Below are 21740 nucleotides of genomic sequence, written 5' to 3' on the forward strand. Positions count from 1 at the left end.
CAGAGCAGAGCAGGCCCAAGCTTAATAACAAAGGAAAAAAAACTTTATTAAACTACTACTACTATAGAAGACACACACACTAAATCCAGGATGAGGACCCTCTAAAACACCCCTCCTCCTCCCAGTTTCTAAAACAACTACCATGAAACATCACCCGGGATTCCTGATCAAATTACCACCCTTCAGATAATCAATACTCAGTTCATCAAGGGAGAGAGGAGTCTCTCTTGCGCCATAGACCCCCCCCGCCCCAGGAAACACAGTTGCCACCTCCTGTGTTTCCATGTCACACATGGCAACCGCCTGGAGAAAATCTGCTAGTGTGACACTCTCCATTCCATGTCCCAGTGCTTTCACCACTGTGCATGGACAGACTGCTCATAGGGCTCCTTTAAGGATGCTTTGCCAAAGACCAAAAGAGACAACAGTTCAGCTTCTCATCCTGGGACCACAGTCCCCCCCATTTTCCCCTGGGGCCAAGGGTCCAGGAACAGAGATCATCTTCTTCCTGAAGACAGAGGGCATCACCATTCCCTCTTCAGCTTTTCTCTGTTCACTCCATTCCTGTGCTGGTGGTTGCTGAAGCAGGTCTCCTTGGGTCACCACTGCATCCCCCTAAAATGCAGTCTCTATTGCAGGAGAATTTGGTTCAGTCCATGGCTAACAAGAAAAGTCCAGCCAAAAGCTACTCCATCATCTCCTCCCACCTAAATATTTCTTCTTCTAACATCTCAGGTCCTGGACTGTCTCTCTTCAACTATAAATTGAGGAGGAGTAATATTTTACAAAGCCTTCATTTCCCAGGATAGGGTTAAAAGTTCAGACTCCCCGGATGGCTGAAATCTCTGCCCAGAACTCTTAACTCCCACACTGGGCATCTTCCCCCCCTTCCTCCTTCTCCTTCTCCTCTGCTGACAAATTTCCAGGTGCTGTCAGGCTCTCTGTCTCTTTCCCTCTGGGTCGGGGGGGCAAAGGCATCTCCGTTTCTCTCCACCCTTCCGTCCGGAGGACCTGGCCCGGTTCCAGTCCTTCAGCCCCTGGGTCTACCTGGACCAGGCTGTGTGGCTTCCCCTCCCGCACGCAGCCCGTGGCTGGGCAGGGGAGAGTCTGCACTGCACTCTCTGACGACCGGAACCAAAGGGACAGTTCCCCTGGGAGTTCTTGCTTTTAACCCCCTGTGTTCTCAGAGGCGTGTCCGTGCCTTCAGTGGTCACTCCAGGTGCCAATATCCAAACCTGATCACTGATTGGTTTGACCCAATTCCTGAAAAAGTTCACTTCCATGTCAAACCACGACAACAGTAGAGTTCTCTGTTTGGCAATCTTTTTTTTTTTTTTTTTTTTTAATTGCTTATTTTCTCTCTAGGAATTATATGGTGTAAAACCTGAGTCACATCAACACTACTGTTTAAGTAAAGAAGAGTTTTCCCTTGCACTTTCTCTCCTGCTGTTTTTTTGATTAATTTTAAAGATTATTCTGCCTAGTAATATGCATCTCTCCTTTAACCTGCTTGGTGGGAAATATCCCTATATATGGGTTTTGTTCTTGATGACAGTGGGACAGAATAATTTCTGTTGCTCTGATGTGCAGGAGTTCTAAATGTTCATGATTTTCTTGTTGCCTTGCATATCTGAAAGACACTGGGTCTAGATTACATATTAGGGAAAAATACTGTGAGGGTGGTGAGGCACTGGAACATGTTGCCCAGAAAGGTAATAGGTGTCCTGTCCTTGGAGGTGCTCAAGGCCAGGTTGGAACCTGGTCTAGTGCAAGCTGTTCCTGCCCATGGCAGCAGGGGTTGGAACTATATGATCTTTATGGTCTCTTCAAACCCAAACCACTCTATGATTCTATGATCTAGAAGAAAAATGCTACAAGGATGTTCTCCTGTGTCAGGTCATTGGAATTTTTCAATTAATTTCCATGATCTCTAATGCTGTCCTAAAACCTGAAAGGATGTGCAATGAACCAGGGAATCTTAGTACAAATGTAAAGAAAAGTTTAATCAAATATGAGATTCATAAATACATGTGCAATGAAAATAGGAGTTTTGTGTGATCTGTCAGGCACTAATCTGAATGCTGTGTATTCTATGATCCTCATGAAGAGTTAATAACAGCATTTTAAGCTTTATTATAAACACCTGACAAAAATCCACCTTGCCCTGTGTTGTTCTGTAACTAACGAGTACAATGTGAAAGAGCTCTAATCTGAGATTTATGATAGCTCAGGTATCCCTTCTGCATAAAAACAGTGAGTAATGTTCTGCCTGTCTTAAAAATGCTCAGCAAGGAGTATGAATGAACAGCTGATTCATCTGGAAAGGAAACAGGTATATGGAAAGAACTATGCATGTCTTAATGGTTTCCCAGAGATGCTTCTACAGAAATATTGAACATGAAGACTATCTGAATGTAATATTTTTTCTTGCTTGTTTGTTTTTTTCTTAAATTTCACTAACTTTGTGTAGGAATCTGTAGTTCAGAGAATCTGTAACATCAAGGAGAGGTAAAGGAAGTAGCCGGCAATGTTGCATTCTCAGGACTATGAAGATAATTTTAACATCTGCTTTTGGCTTTCAGTATGCATCTGTACTTCATGTATATTATAAAAAACCCTAACACTGCCAGTACAGTGCATTATAGAATACCTTCTATAAGCAAGCATTTGTGCTTGGTGAAAAGGAGATTGTGAAAACAAACCTTCCAAAAAATGTCAGCTGAGAATCATCCCTATTTCTCTATTTGGTTGACACTTGTAAAATTTCAATCAAATTTTTCAACAGCTTTTAAGAATTGTTTTCATCTTTCATAGTGGTGTGGTTTAATCCCAGCCAGCAACTGGCCCTGCACAACCACTCGCCCAGTCCCCCACCATCAGGATCAGGGAGAGAAGGGTAAAAGCTGGAAAACTCATGGGTTAGACAAAGACAATTTAATAGGGAAAGGAAAGGCACACACAAGCAAAGCAAAACAAGGGATTTGTTTAGCCCTTCCCATGGGCAAGCAGGTGTTCAGCCGTCTCCAGGACAGTAGGGCCCCACCACATGTAACAGTGACTTGGGAAGACAACTATTCCAAAAGGCTCCCCTTCCTCTTCCTCCTACTTTATATACTGAACCATGATGCCATGTCATCTGGCATATTTATTTGGTCAGTTGGGGTCATCTGTCCTGTCTGTGTCTCCTCCCAGATTACCATGCACTCATAGTCTCCTCACCAGGGTGTCAGTACAAAAAATTTATCTATGTTATTAACCCTGTGTTCAACACGAATCCAAAACACAGTCCCATACCAGCCACTGCAAAGAAAATTAACTCTACCCCAGCCAAAACCAGCACACATAAATATTTTATTATTTTTTCAGATTCTTCTATGAAGAAAATGGTAATACAAATGTGTGGGCTTTTTTGTAGAGTGCTTAAAATAGTTCATGTGAGACTCAGTCCCTTACTTACTGATTTCTGTACCAAGGGAGGCATCTCCCACATCCCTCTTTGTTCTTGTCATGGTTTTGTAGGTTTGGGCATACTTTAGGGAGATCCTTCTTCTTTGATGTACATAGAATACTGTATCTTAGTTAAATGTAAGTGAAATAAACTTTAAAAACATACAACCAGTTGCCTTGAAAACTATGCTCTGTATGTACCTCCTTCATGAGGGCTTAGATCATGACTTGATTCAGCATTTAACATAAATTATTTTATTTGTACTTTTTCTTTCACCTCTTATATACTGTTAGCATATGAACTGGCAAATTAATGGTTCTGCTTCAACGGAATTGCCAATACAATTCTCCACACTATAGTCCTTTGAAATTATTGTAATTGTGAGAAAGTGAACTCAGAGGGTAGAAAATTCTGACAGAGCCTCGGGCATTTTGCAATGCCAGCTGCTTCTTATCTGAGAGATAAAGGACCCTCTGAAAGAAAAGTCTTATAGCTACTAGAAAACTGATTATGTGACTTGATAGTTTTGTGTTGATGAAATGTGCTTCTTCAAATTCTGCTCTGTTTTGGGAAGGTTTGTTGTTAATATTTCCACTTTAATATGTAAGTGGTCAAAAGTAATTTTACTTTCAAGGAATTGAGAAATTAGCTGGCTTGACAATCACATCTCTTTGAGCTGATAAAATGCAATGCCTGTCTTGGTTTCCACTATGAGAGACCAAAGAGAGAACATGAAGTCCTCATGCATGTTTCTCCAGTGTGCTAAAATCTATAAGAAAAAGGCCTTGCTAAAAGTTTACATATCATCAAATGTCTCTTTGGAAGAACATTAGGCTTATGATCTACCTTAAAATTAAGATGGAGGGTAAAGTGGCTATCTTTGGGAGTTCCCTCCTTCCCCATTCAAATGTTCATTGTGGCTGGTTTTCCAGCTGAGAATAAGAAACAGAAAAAGAGGATCTCCTGTAATTGCAGGGAACATTCTTATCTCCACAGATGAATTAGATATTCTTTTTACCATTTCAAACTGCAAGTTGTTGATAGGTTGATATTCTTTTTACCATTTCAAACTGCAAGTTGTTTTTGTTCCATCCTTGCATAGCAATAGAGAAGGGATCTTGTCTTAGCAGACTGCAGCAGACTTGTATACTATTGCTGCACTGCTGAGGAGGAATATTGTTACAGGAGCTTGGGTCTAGGAAAATATTTGAGAAACAGATTTTAAGCTGCCTTGACAAATCTCCTGCATGTCCTGTACATTTGTGTGTACTTCTGTCAATACTGTTCTTCTGCTCAAGTAAAACATTTCCTACTTTAACCTTTCCTATGAACATGGGCTATTTTTATGGTGCAGTGTATCCCATAATTTCCTCACTGTGATACTCTTTGCATATAGGTCAGGTGATACTTTTATATGCTTACCACATACTGCCAGAATGGGACTTTTCTAATATAACTTTTATTTATTTATTTATTTTTTACTGCTGACAAATTTTCAATTTTTTTTAAATTGACATCTGGAAAATCGAGTAAAATTCAGTACATTTTTGGAGTCTTGCAGTACGCTTGTATTTGCTAGGACCCTGAAGACACATGCATTGGTTATTCTTATATATTCATTGCTATTTCCAAACCAATTCTAAATCTGACAAAACATTTAAAAGTGGGTCTTTTTCCTTTTTTTTTTTTTCCCCAGGGGAAGAGCTCTTGCTTGTTTAATACAGGTTGTCTCTCCTTTCATGTTTTTTAACTGGAACAGTATTCCAAAAGTGCAGGCTTTCCTCCCTTGCTTAGTTTTAACATGACTATTGAGGAGTGACAGAAACATTTAAGATTACTTAAGCTATCTTTTGCTGTGTCTAGGCAACATGACTCCTTAGTGAGTTTCTACATGGCTGCTTTCCTTTCGGGGACACTGAATTCACTTTACCTTCTATTTTGCTGTTGCGGGGCAGTGAAGATGTAACAATGTCTTCTGTTTTGCAGACTGTTGCCAGTCACTCTAAGACAATGCTACAGTCACATCTAGGATAGCAAAGCCCACAGAAAACAGACTGAGTGTTTCTCTAGCCTTCAGAGGGCTTCTCCAGATCTGAAAACTGTGAACGTTTAAATCATCTCTACAGAACAACTAAGGCTTTTTTTTTCCCTTAATTTCTATTTATTATTGATTACTTGGTTTTTTATTTTCCTGTATTTTTCATATTTGCAGTCCCATCCCTTCTAAATTCCTCGTTGTGTCTTAAAATAATTATTATTTAAGCAAGGGAAAAAACTGAAACCAGCAGTTTTTGTTGAGACTGACTGTAGTAAGTTAAGTACAATATGAGATTTTGAAAGAGGAAAATATTCCTTTATCCTCAAGAAGAGTTGAGCCTTCCAAAAGAGATCAAACATAACAAAAAATTTAACTAATTTTTATTTTCTATTGCTGTTGTACATCACATGGATCTGTGTGATATCTAGAGATGTGTTTCTGGAACATTGTAAATATACATGTATTGTAAGTATACATGTAAATACTGCATTCAAAGTAGCTTGAAGAGTATCATGATTGTTTAACTAATCACCATAAGAAGTTTATACAAGCCTATGAACTGGTAAGCTTAAGAAGATAGTACAATAAAATGTCCTGGTACCTTACTAATTGCTGTTATAATTCACAATTTAAAAAGAAGTTATTGATTTCACTTGGTATTGTCTTCCATTTTTTCTGTAATTTTTTTCTTGCCTTTTTCTTTTGCTTTCCCCTTTTCCTGCTGTAAAAGCACAATCTCTTCAAGGCTTTGGAGATTTAAACTTGTCTGTGTACACTGAGAATATATCAAGACCAAAATATAATAAAACTAACTAGAATATTGTAGATCTGCACTTTGCTCTGAATCAAACTGCCTGAGAGGCATTGATTGTAAAATTGAAATATTTCCTGATGTTGTGATCCTTTCCTCTTTCCTCTTTCCCCTTTCCCCTTTCTTTTTCCCCTCTTTCTTTTCTATTGAAAAGATTGTACATCAGGCCTGGTATTGGTACCATTGCTCAGAGTCAGGTACTATAAACTTACTAAATACTAGGAACAGAAATATTTCCACTGTCTTTAGTTTCATTAACTAAATTGTTTCTTCAATTGTGTAGTATTATCATTGCTTACCACTTATCATTAGCCAAACAAAAGGTCACCCCAAAATAAAGCATATATAATAATGCTCTTTGAATTTCTTTGAATTTCTGCCTAAACTAATCATTAGTAAGTGACTTTAAGGTCACTCCTTCAGAGTGGCTTAAGCAATGTTTGTTTCCCACAGTTCTCATGCTTTTTCTTTATAATGTTTCAGCTCATCCACCATATACCATGTGCTTTAGAGTGAAATTCTACCCACATGAACCCTTGAAGATTAAAGAAGAGCTCACCAGGTATTTTTTGTTTTGTGGTTTTTTTTTTTTTTTTGGTTCTTTTTTAGTCTGTACATTTAATGTGCTTTGCAAATGTGGTGGTTTTATTTTGCAATTGGGTGGAAACATTAATTTTGTGCAGTGGTTTTGGTTTGTTAATTTAAGATTTTTTTTTAATTTTGATTTTTTTTTGTTAATGTATTAAAGAATGTGGTGGGTTTAGTGCTGGTTAGTTATTAATATACTTTTTTTTTGTTGTGAGATAGAATTAGGAGAAAGGTAAAGCAGGTTTAAAATTTTAAAAGTGTATGAAAAAATTATTAAAAGTAATTAGAAGGAAAAAAAGTAGCAAGAATTAAAATAAATTTTTAGAACACTTTTTTCCTCACATTTTTTCTTATTGATAATGTAAAGGAACTAAACTTAAGATTTTTACTTAGTTTATTGTTTTTAAAATACTTTTTTTTTAGATTACTTGGGAAGAGAATTTTTTTAAGGTTATGAAGATTTTTTATAAGATGAAAAAATAGGTTTTTTATGGTTTTTAATTTTGCTATGAATAGTAGCTGTTTGGGGAACAGCTTCCCTTCCCTTCCCTTCCCTTCCCTTCCCTTCCCTTCCCTTCCCTTCCCTTCCCTTCCCTTCCCTTCCCTTCCCTTCCCTTCCCTTCCCTTCCCTTCCCTTCCCTTCCCTTCCCTTCCCTTCCCTTCCCTTCCCTTCCCTTCCCTTCCCTTCCCTTCCCTTCCCTTCCCTTCCCTTCCCTTCCCTTCCCTTCCCTTCCCTTCCCTTCCCTTCCCTTCCCTTCCCTTCCCTTCCCTTCCCTTCCCTTCCCTTCCCTTCCCTTCCCTTCCCTTCCCTTCCCTTCCCTTCCCTTCCCTTCCCTTCCCTTCCCTTCCCTTCCCTTCCCTTCCCTTCCCTTCCCTTCCCTTCCCTTCCCTTCCCTTCCCTTCCCTTCCCTTCCCTTCCCTTCCCTTCCCTTCCCTTCCCTTCCCTTTTTGCTTTCTTTTATCTTTCTTTCCTTCCTTTTTTTTTTTTAATTCCCCTGAAATAATCTGGAAAATTTAATTCAGCCCTAACTATTTCAAGACATTTATGTATAGTCTCACTTAATTTTCTCTTGGGTGTATCTTTGGGATACAAATAAGATAATATTTTTAAACTAGTGGCAGACCTTAAACAAACTGATATAGAGGTGCAATATATTCATATTTTTCAGTACAGCTGCTCTGGAGGGTAAGAATTCTTGCTGCTTGTGTTGGAATTTTGAAATTTTTGCTGTGAAAACAGAGTTGTACAACAGCTCAGTTATGCTTAATGAATGAGAGCTTTGTCTTTTCTCCTGGCCATTGTGAATATTCTGTTGCTCTGGGCATTTTTCCAAGAAGTGTACATGGCAGGGAAATGTAGGAAAGTAGCTCTTTTGAGCTCTGTGCCACGTGTATGCTTTACCGCCTTGTTAGTGAGCAGGCCATGCTGCTGACTGCTGGCTGCGTGCTGCAGAAGCACTGAGTGCCTCAGCACTTGTTGCCTTCGGTTCTTGGTTGATTATTTCCCCAAGCACTGCATGTGCTTGTGCTCACAAGTCACTTCAAGAACATGGGGGATCCCATTGTCACTGGCCTCATACTGAAAGTTTCAGAAACAGCTTGTGTTCTGCTGAATGATACATTTGTAGTTTGTATAGAACAGCTGGAGCATGCTGTTATTTTATAGCTATTTGTCTTGGATGAGATACTGAAACTGTACAGCTGAGTGAACAGGTTGTAAACCAGGAAGTCAATGGATTTTCATTACTTGCTACTGTTTGTCCTTGGATGAACATTTTACCTTTTATGATCCAGAGGATGATAGTGTAGACCTTTCTCATTCAAGAGTCTAAATTAAATGACTTTTTAAAAACTTGGATATCCTCCCAGGATAAGTTTTACTGAAATACAAAGCACCAAGAATTGGCTCATTGATGTTTATTATGCTGTGAGTATGTTTTAGTCTTTGCTGGAATATTTCAAATAAATTTTTAAAGTCAAAATTGTTGTGTGAAAAATAGGTTACAGTCTTTTATAAAAATTAATACTAATAAGAGCTTAAAAAGAAAAAATAATTTGAGACATCATTAATTCAACATGTATCTGATCATCTCAAAAGTTTCCCAATGTTGTTATTTGGTAAGCTTTGCTTCATCTCTGCCATATATCTTACATAATAACAAAATACAGGAAATGCTCCTGAAATGAGCAAGTGAAGTGCAGTCATGTAACTCATCTCTGAGAATTTGCTTCATGACCAAAGCAGAGGGTCAGATTCTAGGTGATGCTCTAGATTGGCTAGAGTTATTTTTCTTTCCTTTGAATTGCAATGATTGGTGAAATTCAAGCAGAAGAATTTTCATTAGCATTCTACAGAGGACAGTCATGAAACCTTGAGGACTAGTTGGCTTCTTGGTAGACTTTTCCTTTGCCTTTTTTTTAGTGCTGCTGTGTTCACTTGACAATCATATCTTTTGCTGTATGTTCTTAAGATGTTTTGAAAATAAATTAATATTGTCACTCTTTGACTTAAAAACCATCTGTACTTTGCAGCTGTATGTACAGTCAACTGAGTGAAAGTAGTGTTTTGCATTTCTGTTACTGTCCGTGCCTATGGATGTCAGAGCTGCTCTCCCACTTCTTCAGCTGGGTGGAAATCTGATGGATGTCTGTGGTCCCCATTTAAATAATGAAATTAAGTTACAGTAAGACATTCTATCACATTGCTATACCACTCTGTTTCAAAACATTAATTAACTCTGTGGTTAACCTCTCATATGGATTATTGTCGATGCAATCTTTTTAAAAGCTTTATAGGAATAAATCTTTAATGAAGCATCTTAGAAACATCAGAGAAACTTACAAGTCTTAAAAAGAACTGGTTTTCCTACTCTTCCATAGAAAAAGCTGATGTGAAAAAATCATCTGGTCAGTACATGAAGCTTTGTGTCTATGGGGTAAAGGTTTGATTTCTGTGAAAGTGTAACATGGGTAGAGATACTATTCAGGATTTAGACATCACTTGCAGGAAGAAAATTTAAGAGCCCAACCTATAGGTTGGGCTTGTCTGTAATCCTTGACTTGCTCTGTGGTTTAACATGTGAAACTATTTTCAGAAAATGAAGGTGGAGAATGACCTACCTGAAGTCATCACTACGTCTATGATATCACAGAATAAAGCCCCTGCAGTTGTCTGAAAACATGTGCACACTGCATGTTCAGAGGTCAGGAGTGCCTTGGGCAACAGCTGATGCTGCGTTCTTGCCTGTCACTGCATTTTATTACAGTGCTAAGGACAACTAAGAACATTGTCAGTCATATTGTACCTTTCCAGCCACTTACTTTCATCTTCTCTTGTTTTAATTAATAACCATTTTCATAGCTATGCTTTTGAAATAAAATCCATGTCTGCCTTTGGATGTCAAGGCACTCTGAAATACTATTGTTAAAGGGGAAATTCTGTGGAAAATATTTCTGCCTCTTACTATGGAAGGGAGAGTCTCTGTGGTCCTTGGTCACTGTTTTCTCTAGAGTGAGCTGGTGTTAGGATCGTAATTCACAAGTTATCTTCAAAGGCCATGAGAATTGTTGCCTTGATCTCTCTTGCTTATGTAGTAATAGACCACCTGAAACCCAACTTGTCGCTGAAGTCCAAATCTTAATGCACTTCAGTGCTTCTCAGCTCATCATCTTAATGGAGGTCAACATGGATTTAGAAGATCTGTCCTTATTTCTGGAAAAAGTTTCCACAGCAGAGCACCGAGGCTGCACATTTGAAACATGTTTGAGAAAGACTAAAGATACATTTTTTCTTTTTAATTAGGCAGTTTTCCCAATGCCTTTTAAAAATTGAGATGAGAAAGTGGCAAGGATTTAACTTATTTTTCTCAAATGATTTGGCCTCTGCATGTACACTAGAGGCTCAGCAGACTGCAACACAAGCAGTCTGTATATATACTTTTGAATGGTTTGTATAATCTTTTAAATGGAGAAATATGCTCAGAATTAGTAGAAGAGTGATGCTCCTTGTAGTGTGTTCTTGCACCTGCTACAAGAAGATGCTCCTTGTAGCTTCTGACAGCATGCCTGGCATCAGCCAAAGCCTTTCTCTCACATTTCTCCACAGGTAGACCTCTCACATGGGAGAGAAAATGTAATGAAGGATCCATGAATTGAAATAAGGACCAGGAGAGATCACTCACCAAATACCATCATGGGGAAAAGAGGGTGCAATTCAGACAGTAACTGAATTTTTTACTAAAAAATTAGAGCAGGATAATGAGAAGTAAAATAAGACCTTAAAAATGCCTTCCCCCCCAGCCCTCTGTCCTTCCCAACTCTACCTTCTCCTTCAATGGCACCAAGTAATGGGAAATGGGTTATGGGTTATTCATCACAAGTTGTTTCTTCCACTGCTCAGGGAGAGGGGACCTTCCCCTCCTGCACTGTGGGAGACAGTTCTCCATTAACTTCTCTGATGTGAGCCCATCTCTCGAGCAGCAGCTCTCAGTGACCTGCTTCAGTGTGAGTCCCTCCCAAAACTGCTGCAGCATAGGTAACTCTTCCACAGGGTGCAGTCCTCCAAGGACAGGCTGCTCCAGTGGGGGCTCCTCTCCACGGGCCTCCCATGAGTTCACAATCTCCTCAGGCATCACAGAATTAACTAGGTTGGAAAAAACATCTGAGATCATCAAGTCTAACCTATGACCTAACACAACCTACAGTCAACTAGACCATAGCGCCAAGTGCCACATCCAGTGTTTCCCTAAACACCTCCAGGGATGGTAACTTCACCACTTCCCTGGGCAGCCAATTCCAGTGCCCAGTTACCCCTTCTGTGAAGAACTTCTTCCAAATGTCCAACCTAAACTTCCCCTGGTGCAGCTTAAGACTGTTTCCTCTTGACCTGTCACTGGTTGCCTGGGAGAAGAGACCAAGCTCCACCTGGCTGCACCCTCCTTTCAAATAATTGTGGAGAACAATAAGGCCTCCCCTGAGCCTCCTTTCTCCAGGCAAAACAACTCCAGTTCCCTCAGCTGCCTCCTTGTAGCACTTGTGCTCCAGTTCCTTCCCCTTCCATCACCTCATTGTCGTTCTTGAAGTGAGGGCCCCAAAACTTGACACAAGACTATAGGTGTGTACACCTGTGCTGAGTACAGAAGGAGAATGATTTCCCTAGTTCCTCTGGACACACTGTTCTTGATAAAGGCTGGGATGCCATTGGCCTTCTTGGCCACCTGGACACGCTGCTGGCTCATGTTCAGCCCTTTTCTTTTCATGGCTCTGTAAAGCATAGAAAATATGTTCTCTTATTTGTGATATTACATACTTCTACGTAGTAGTTAGTGTTTAATGGAGATTCATGCTTTGGCAGGAAACCGGTGCTCCTGCAGTGTATTTGATGATATCTACTGTGGAAGACAAATACAAAGTTGGTTTTCAGAATAATATACATAAAGAACTCAAAAATTCTTCTGGGCAGAAGAACACCCAATCCAGGAATATTGTAAACACATTCATTTGCCTTCTGCCACTCTGTACCTGAGTACATACAGCACCATGGAAAAGAGTAGTGAGTCAAAGTCAGACACCATGCTGAGGTATCAATTTCTGAAGAATTGCTGGATCTCTGGAGGTGACCATATCTGTCAGCTGGAAAGACTGAACAACACTGGGAGATACATTGCTATGGGAATAAACTGTATGAAGTGACTTGAACAAAATAAAAAATCACTATGTGGCCAAATCACAATGTTTGTCTGTGGGAAAGCTTTCTTGCCTCACTGAACGTCTTAAAATAGATAAATTGACTGTTAAGCAGCTACCAACATGGTCCCTGGGGCTCATGATGCCTGCTTAAAAACAAGAATACATATTGCTGACTCTTAGTCTGCATGGCAGGAAAAGTTTGGCTGATCTGAAGTTGAGTCATCTGTACTGCAAAGAGATAATAGATGGAAATGAGGTTATTCCAATGAGAGACATTTGTGAATATAAGCATAAGTTTACTAGCTTCTTATTAAGCTTGAATACTTAAGCTGTAAATCAGGTTATAAGGATATGCCTGGGCTTGGAAAAAAACAGCTATGGTGGAGGGACACATGAAGAAGCAAAATCAGATCTGATTTTGCAAGTTATTTCTGTAAGTGTATACAGTTTTAAGTACATACATACATCTCAGTGAATTTAGGAGTCAGGTATATATTCATAAGTTTTTGCTGACCTGGGTCATAAATTACTATATCAGGATTACAGGAAGTATCTGAAGTTCAGTTAGCCTTTGGCAAAATGTGCAAAAATTCCTTTCAATTGAAAATACATTTATCTTCTTCATTTGAAAGAGCTCTAAAGTTTTAGTCCTGTTCCAGGCTGCCCTTCTTGCTTTGGAGATCTCAGCCTGTCTTCATAGGACAGGTGCTCCAGCCCTCTGATCAATTTGCTGGCTCTTCTCTGGATTTGTTCCAACAAGTCCACCTCTTTCTTGTATTGCAGACCCCAGACCTGGATGCAGTACTCCAGGTGGGGTCTCAGCAGAGCAGAGTAGAGGGGCAGAATCCTCTCCATTGACCTGCTCACACCTCTTCTGATGCTGCCCAATATAAGATTGTCTTTCTGGGCAGTCATTGCACCCTCTTGGGTCATGTTGTGCTTTTCATCCACCAACATCCCCAAGTCCTTCTTTTCAGGGGTGCTCTCAATTCATTCTCCATCTGGCCTGTATTTGTGCTTTGGATTGCTCTGACCCATGTGCAGGACTATAGAGTTGGCCTTGTTGAACTTCATGAGGTTTCCACAGATATGTGTGGAAACAGGCTTTTTTTCCAAGCCTGTTAAGGTCCCCCTGGATGGCATCACTTCCCTCCAGCTATGTTGACAGACCCCCACATAGCTTGGTTTTGTTGGCAAATGACACTGAGGATCTTTGATTGTGGTCAGCAACAAAGTATTTGCTTAGAAATTACATATGTTGATCTGTTCATCTCACAGCTCGGATAACAAGTCATGTTCTGAAATCTTGGGTGGGTTTTTTGGGCACTGCTTAAAAGTACTGTGTTCACACAGTCTGGCCTCAAGCTAATGGTCACTCTGGAAAATGGCACCCCATTTTTTCACCCTAGAAATCTTACCAAATTTTTTTGCATAGGGACTGCTCAATTGCCCAAGTTATATATGGTATTTACATCAATATACTGAAACTTTTCTGGTACACTGTCATTGCAGATTAAGAATTTTTACATCATCTCAGTGAGGCCTCTGGCACACTCTGTTACAGGTAGTTCCTCTGGGATCTACCTGTAGAACAGCAGTGACCAAAATATGGAAGTGAATTTGTGAGCTGTTGCTGGACATTGATTACAGGGGGGAAAAAGGTGCTGAAAAGAAAAACCAAAACCAAAACCAAAACCAACCCCAGAAGTGTAAAGATCCTGTAGATCTTGCAATGCAGTGAAGGGATGTGTTTACAATGAGAGAAGATTGCTTTTCTCATTGATAACTGTATCCCATTTATTGTATTCAGGAAAAATCCAAGGAAAGGAGAAAAGTTTCTCTTGCCCTTTAGATAGTATTTCCAGGCATGTTTTTGATGCAAAAGCTCATGATATGACCAGGTAACAGAAGCAGGTAACTTGGACAAAATATATCTGAAAATACTGTTAAACTTCATAAACTACATTTTTATTTCCTATGCTGTATGTTGCTCAAGGTTGGAGAGGACTGGCAGTATCAAGTAATGTCCTGACAGTCTGCAGAAGCCACTGAGTCTTGGTATAACCCTCTATATGGTAGATTTTGTCTAGATGAAGCAATGTTTAAATGGATTATTTTCCCAGAGGGGTGAAGTGGCTGAATGATGTGGCTGTAACCTGTTAGGTGCTGGGAAAGAAGCTGTGAGTGATAGAAGCTCTCTGTGGTAGAAGGCAGAGGACAGGTAGAAAGAACCTTTCGTTTTCTTCTCCCCATTTCTTTAGAGAAAGAGATGAATGGGAGAGGTGACCCCCCGCTAGTCAGGCGCCCCATGCCTGTGGCACTTTAGGGCTCATGAAGTTACTGCTCACTTCAAACTTCATCTGGGATTCTTTACAGATTAAAAAGGAAAACCAAAAAAATCAAAACCAAACCAAACTAAATCAAACAAAAAAACCCAAAGAAACAAAACAAACAAACAAACAAAACCCCAAACAAACAAACAAACCAAACCAAAACAAAACAACCAAAAAACCACCCAAAAAAACCCCAAAACGAGAAGAGGAAAAAATCTCCACTATTTTGCCTACAGTAAGAGAAAGATTTCCTTGTGTAAACTTGTATATAATGAGAACAGGAAGCTCAAACAAGCTTACATTACCATAATTTATTTCACATTATTAATGAGCATTGTAATAGATATATTTGAAATAAAACATGTTCTATGACATTTTATGTGGGATTTTTTTTATTTTTGCTCTTATTATTTCATTGTTATTGAAAAAAAATCTATTTACCTCTATTTTTTTCTTGTAGTTGTGTTCTGCCTCTTTTTACTGCCATTTGAAATAACAAGAGGAAGATCCAAAATAGTTGCACAGCTGGTTTCACACTGATATGTTACATCTGTTACAAAAAGATAGCACATTGTCTCTTAATTTTTAAAATTATATTTCAGATACCTCTTATATCTACAAATAAAAAGGGACATTTTCCATGGCCGTTTGCTGTGTTCCTTTTCTGATGCTGCCTACTTGGGTGCCTGTATAGTCCAAGGTAAGAATGAACAGCAGGCTTCTTTAAATACTTCACTCATATGTTGGTTCTATCAAATAAGCAATGCAAAACTTGTGTGACTACAGCTAGCAGTAACTTGCTGTTGTTGTTGTTGTACTGTTTCCCTGTATTGACTTGCACTGTGAAGTGTTGTAAATAATTCAGCCAGTTAGCCAATGAAGTGGAGCTTAAAAAAATTAAACCAAATACATTATCTTAGTATTTTAGTGAAGAAGTATGGCATCATTGTTAGATTCCACTTACCAAAAGAGAAAAAGTCCTTTCTGAATCCTGAATGGAAATGTAGCCTGTTCTGTTTGAAGTAAGCATGAAAAAGTGATTTGATGCCCTTTCTGATGTTAAAGAAGATCTGTGTGATGATGGAATCTCTGACAAAAATAGAAGATGTAATTCAAGGGGAAAGAAATTTTAGTTTATTTTCCCTAACTTTTTTTTTTTTAATTTATTTTCCCTCTCTCTCTCCATCATTTTCTTAGGACCAAATTCAGATATATGTCTTGAATTGTACAGAGAGGAATAATCATCTATCTATGTCTGGTTAGGTAAACCATGTGTGTGAAAGTTCCCTTTATTCTGCCTTAAGGTGAACAAAACTCTTAATGCATTAGAAGGCAGTGTATCCAAACCAAAACTCAGCCCAGCACTAATTAAATGAGTCTCATTCAGAAAATTAGAACACCAAATGTCAGGTTTGTGTACCTAAGTGACACATCTTTTAGAAGAGAAATCAAGTTCTGCCCGGAACCTTGATTAACATAGTGACCTGTGTTTCTTTTCCAGAACAGAATTAGGACCAGTCCATGCCAGTGTAGACAAATCATGTGAAAAAAGGGGAGAATCAGGAATCCATTCTTTTAGATCTGCCTGGTACCAGAAAAATAGATTCTTGAAGGGGAACATTGCCAATACTTCTGTTTTACAGAGCATTTTCTGCCACAGAAAATAGTTCAGTATTGCTAATTAATGCAGTAGTTAATAAGGCACTGAACTTCTCTTGAAACTCATTGATTAAAGTGACAGGTATAAGGATTTTGTTGTTTCAGTTAATTATAAATTCCTCAAAGAAGCATTCCTTGAGATATACTGGATTCTTACTGAGTGTAGAAGTACCTTGAATTACAGTACATTTACTGACTTCTTTCCCCGTTAATTAATGTTGCAATTCAATTTTTCTGTTTTGTTTTGTGTTTTGGATCTGTTCAGCTGAGCTTGGTGATTATGATCCTGATGAACACCCAGAGAATTACATCAGCGACTTTAAGATTTTTCCCAAGCAGTCACAAAAGCTTGACAAGAAAATAGCTGAAATGCATAAAAATGAATTCAGGTAATTTATAATTCTGTTTGGTAAAGAGACAGCTAAGAAATACTTTTATCTGTTTCCAAGTAGCACATGTTAACTTAGGAAGGTTTGTTCCATGAATTATAATAGAAGCTCTACCAACATGCTGTATGATAGGCTGCATTTGAAAGTGTAGTTTCAGCTTAGGGGGCTTTCTTTGCCTGTTAACCTTCATTAATCATAGTTGATTCCTGCATGACTGCTGGTAATTTAGACTTCATTTGCTTGAAATGTAGGTCTGGTTAGTGAGAACAGCTCTCATGATCAGAGCTGCTCTAGTTGATTAGTGGAATAACATCTTTCATTTAGGTAGCACATGTTTTTTGCTCAGAAATTTCTGTCTGTAGTGTGATCCTAAAATTCCTGGTAGATATTGACCTGATTGAAGTTATAATTAGGTTATTTTATCTGTACGTGCTTAACATAGTGGTGAATTGCACAGAAATGTATTTAAGTAACTTCCTTGGAAGACTAAGGATGTTGGATCCAAAACTCTCTGTGTGCTCTTTTTTCTGTCCTAAACTTTTAGTACTGTAACAGAAGGCAAAGGAGAAAACAGATTAGTCAATCGTTTGGTTTTTAAGTTAAATGAGTTTCTGGAGAGAAGGAGCAGTGAGTTGTACAACTATACCCTCTTCAGGGTTGTCAGTGAATGACATGCAGAGTGTCTAGAGGGAGATTTTAAGAGGCCCTTGGCATCTTGCTTAGTTGAGGATGGTCCTCAGAATATGGGGAAAGGCACAGGATGTGCAGAAAATCAAATTAAATCAATTTATTAATTACATAAACTAGAAAGACTTTTTAATTGAAATATTACAAGGCACTTTGCACTTGCTTACCCTGTGTTCTGTTTTCATATTTCAACATATGCAAAGAAAGGAGAAAAATTCCTTTTCAGGGGAGTTAAAGCTTAAAATGCTTTTTATTTCCAGATGCCTATAAAATATATTTTTCAAGTTCAACACTCATGACAATAAGCTTGCCAGTACTAATGTGTCTTCTCTTTTTTTTTCCTGAAACCTATAAACTTTCTTTGTATTTCTTTCAGTGAAATGATGTTTTAAATTGTTTATATCTAACATTTTTAAAAGCAGTTCAACCTGCACTGTACATAGAAACAACATTTTAAAATAAGAATAACTTATTTTACTGTCAGTATTTTTCCATACAGTGTCTACAGATTTCCAAAGGATAAATTCAACCTTTAAAAATGAGATATTTTATCAGTTAAGCCAAGGTGCTATTGAAAAGTCTGATAAATTTAGTGTTTCAAGAACAGGCTCGTACTTTACTTAAAGTTAGGAGAAGAGAAGGAAAGCTGGTGGGCGAGTGTTGGTGGGTTTTATATTTTGTAACACTAGGAAGATGTATTTTTCTGTGTTGGTTTGATTTTTTATGTATATGTGTAGTTCTGCACATCATTTGTGAATGCAATCATCTCCTATTCTGTATAACCAGACACATTTTTATGTGTCTCTAATAATAGTTCTCCTGTTATGAATAACCAGACAGATTTTTAGCTCATCTTTTAAATCCCCTTTTCTGTTGGTGTAATCCGTCTGATCCTGTGACAGTAAATGTTATAAACTTTCACACAGGTCCCTCTGCGATTCTCCAGGTCCTGAATTCCTCCCATCAGTGGTTGCTCAGCACATGACTGACTACTGAATTTCTTCAGTAGTCTTGTCAAGGGACACCATTCATTATTGTATTTTGGAAATCAGATGGTATCAAGCTGACTTCTTTTGCTTGTGGATCTGCTGGTTCCTAGAAAAAGCAAACAAACAAACAAACAAAAACAAACAGGAGGTGTTGAGGCATAACTATGATTTATAGCAGAATTCTTCTCATATATTTCACTTATATGTTCCTTAATTTGCTTTCTATTCTATATTTGAATGTTATGAATTTTGGGCTCAGTAGCTTGTAGCTCTTTGCTGCCCTCAAGAACTGCCATCTTTCTTTCCTGTTTTCTTTACTTATGTCAGCATCTTGTGTGCCTTACCTATTTGTCTGTTATCAGAGAATAAAGGCAGTTTCAGAGCTGTCTGGGTAGCTGCCATGTGGTAATTTCCCACTGCGGCTCTTTGTCTTCCCCAAAATGATCACCCTCTAACATTTTTTGCATCAGACATTTGCCAGTCACGGAAATTTTACCTTTTTATGGATATTTAATTCCATGGATCTCTATTCTAGCAGTACAATTTAATAAAACATATCTGACATATAATGAACTATATAGAGAGGGTTCCAGTGCTAGATTATCACTGGTATAACTAACGGAAAAAAATTACAGGAAAAAACGGGCTTCTTTCTGGCATTGCTTAGCACACGTGTTTCAATACATTCTTCAGGAAGTCAGATTTTCTGATAACTATTAATATTGTGCTGCTCAGTGAGTATTTTTAAGAGTTGCAAGGGGTTCCTCAGGTCTTTTCTTACAAGATGAGTCAAGTGACATGTTAGCTGACAGCTGACAGCTAACATGTGAGAAGAACAGATGAGATTGAGAGCCTTTTTAATCCAGCTGCCATTCATCTGCCTTCAGAATTGTAACCTCTCAGTTTCAGCTCTGTGATCCAGATTCTTTGTTTTTTTCACACGTGTAAACAAGCAAAGATGATGACATCTCTCTCCAGAGGTAGGCTCCCATATCACCAAACCCTTGGGGCTTGGAAGAAGCCAGTTCTCTGAATCCTGTGTCAACATCCTTAAGACCTGTTCATTGGTCCCACCTTTTCTTCTCTCCTAGAGAAAGATGGAAGAATTTAGCTTTAGAAAGGAGCATGAAGATCAAGAGGGGAATGTCTCAGAAGCAACAGTATGGTACTGTGACAGCTTCCAGTGACTCACTGGGTGTTATTTAGAAGCCTTTTTTAATTACTTAAAGCAGCAACATGACAGGGTGTAATTATTTCTTATTGGTTTTGGCTATCACTGGATTTCACTGGCCATCACTGGATTTAACAAAATATAATCCATTATGTGACTTTCTGTTGCACTTAATTGCAAAAATATAAATGTGACAGAAACAAATTCATGGCAGGTTTGTTGAGTTGTGATTGTCTTGTGAATTTTAATTAATTATTCTTCCCTCATTAAAGAAGGGGGAGCTACAGAGCAAGATAAAAGACAGAAGAAAAAAATACCTTCTAATGAACTTAATATCAGGTCTTATGTCCTTTGACAGAATTTCTTACTCTGATAGATTTCCCTAATTTTGAAAAGATACCTTTCAGCCAAGGTATCTCGGCTCCAAGAGGCAAGACACCAGGAAATATTTCTAAGGGAAATATTGACATACACCCCTAATAAAGGAATTCATGTTTATAGTACTAATATTTTGGTAAGGTTTTTCTTCTGTTTTTTTGTTTGTTTGTTTGTTTGTTTGTTTGGTTTTGGTTTTTTTTTTTTTTTTTTTTTTGTGGGCAGGAGTGGGGCTATTTTTTTTTCACTTTTTTAAAAGAACTCACTGCTTGAAAATCAAATATTTTTCTATGCCATCTGAAAACTAGTATTCCATTTTTAGTTCTGATATGAAATATTGCACCACATATTTATGGAAATGTTATGTAAAAAGCCTTGAATTTAACTGAACACCCCCCCCCCCCCCCATATTTACTTTTTCAAAGATACATGACCTATTCAAATGCCTGTTTTCAATGATGAACTCATATAGGTAAATATAAGGGGTTTTTTATTCCCTTGAATGGCCAATGTGGATGCAGACTTAAGTTACCTGAGTGTTACTGAATAGGCTTTTGTCTCTACTTTGTGTATCAAATGCTTTGCAGGAATCATATGTGAAAGACTGTCTTTTGGGAGAAGAAAATTTTCCTCTGAGGGTGTGAAATCCCCACCATTTTCCGATAATAACTATCTCAGAAACATTAAGGGGAGTATTTTCTTGAAAACTAGAGTAGCAAATTAATGCTTGTCTTTGATCCAAGCTAAATGAGAAATGTTGTTTAAATTTGTTTTGAAAAGCATATAACATTTTTATCCTTTGCTGCATCATCTACATTGTAACTACTCATTGAGGATTTAAGCATGTTTCAATTTCCTGTGCTCCTTTGACTCTTACTGTGTTCCCTTAACCATCCCATCAGCTCCCATGTGGTTTTTACACTGGTGCCCGCAGGAGGACAGGATATCCCAGTCTCCACTCGTGCGCCTCTCCAGGTCTTGTGCAGCTGTCAGTGGAGCCACTGGCAAGCATAACTATAAATGTTACTGTCTGAGTACAGTCTGGGAGGCTGTCCTAAAAGACTTGGCAATGGTTGCTAGAAAATGCTTTTCTTTGTGGGTGTTAATATAATTTCATTCAAGATTAAACAACTTCTTGCATGCTGTGTACATTGAAATTCAGCATACATTGAATACATTAAAAAAGGCACTAAAACTAAATTTCAGTTTAGCTAGTCCAGAATAAGGTGGATTTGTTTCATTTAAGTGATTCTTACAATGAAAAGTGCATATTATATGGTTTTATGCGTAATGCTGGTGGCCCGCTCATGTACACTTTAAATTTAGCTTCTAGTAGTACCTTAATCACTTTGGTACCTAACAGCCTTGTATACACTAAGGGAATTCAATTGAAAGGACAGACAGTATGCTCCAAAACTTGCAAGTCATGTTACAGGAGACAGAAGACACTTTCCTGGAGATCAAGGATCTGTTGAGGTTTATGTGCAGCTGCAGGGGATGTCTGGAAAAGAGTAGGGCTTGGACCACTGCAGGGATAAGTGCCTTCCAGGCCTCAGGACCAAAA

At 38.4% G+C, this 21740-nt stretch overlaps 1 protein-coding gene across 2 annotated transcripts in view; it reads left to right on the top strand.

Annotated features, from left to right (window-relative positions):
• FRMD3 (FERM domain containing 3) overlaps positions 1 to 21740 on the top strand; it is a 124409-nt gene that overhangs the window by 71762 nt on the left and 30907 nt on the right. For both annotated transcript variants that reach the window (XM_054004481.1, XM_054004482.1), the window contains exons 4-6: positions 6781 to 6859; positions 15509 to 15606; positions 16831 to 16954. In XM_054004481.1, the coding sequence (XP_053860456.1) occupies positions 6781 to 6859; positions 15509 to 15606; positions 16831 to 16954 (301 nt within the window). The remainder of the gene's footprint in view (positions 1 to 6780; positions 6860 to 15508; positions 15607 to 16830; positions 16955 to 21740) is intronic.

The sequence above is a fragment of the Vidua macroura genome, chromosome Z (assembly GCF_024509145.1).
Source record: "Vidua macroura isolate BioBank_ID:100142 chromosome Z, ASM2450914v1, whole genome shotgun sequence".
NCBI lineage: Eukaryota > Metazoa > Chordata > Aves > Passeriformes > Viduidae > Vidua > Vidua macroura.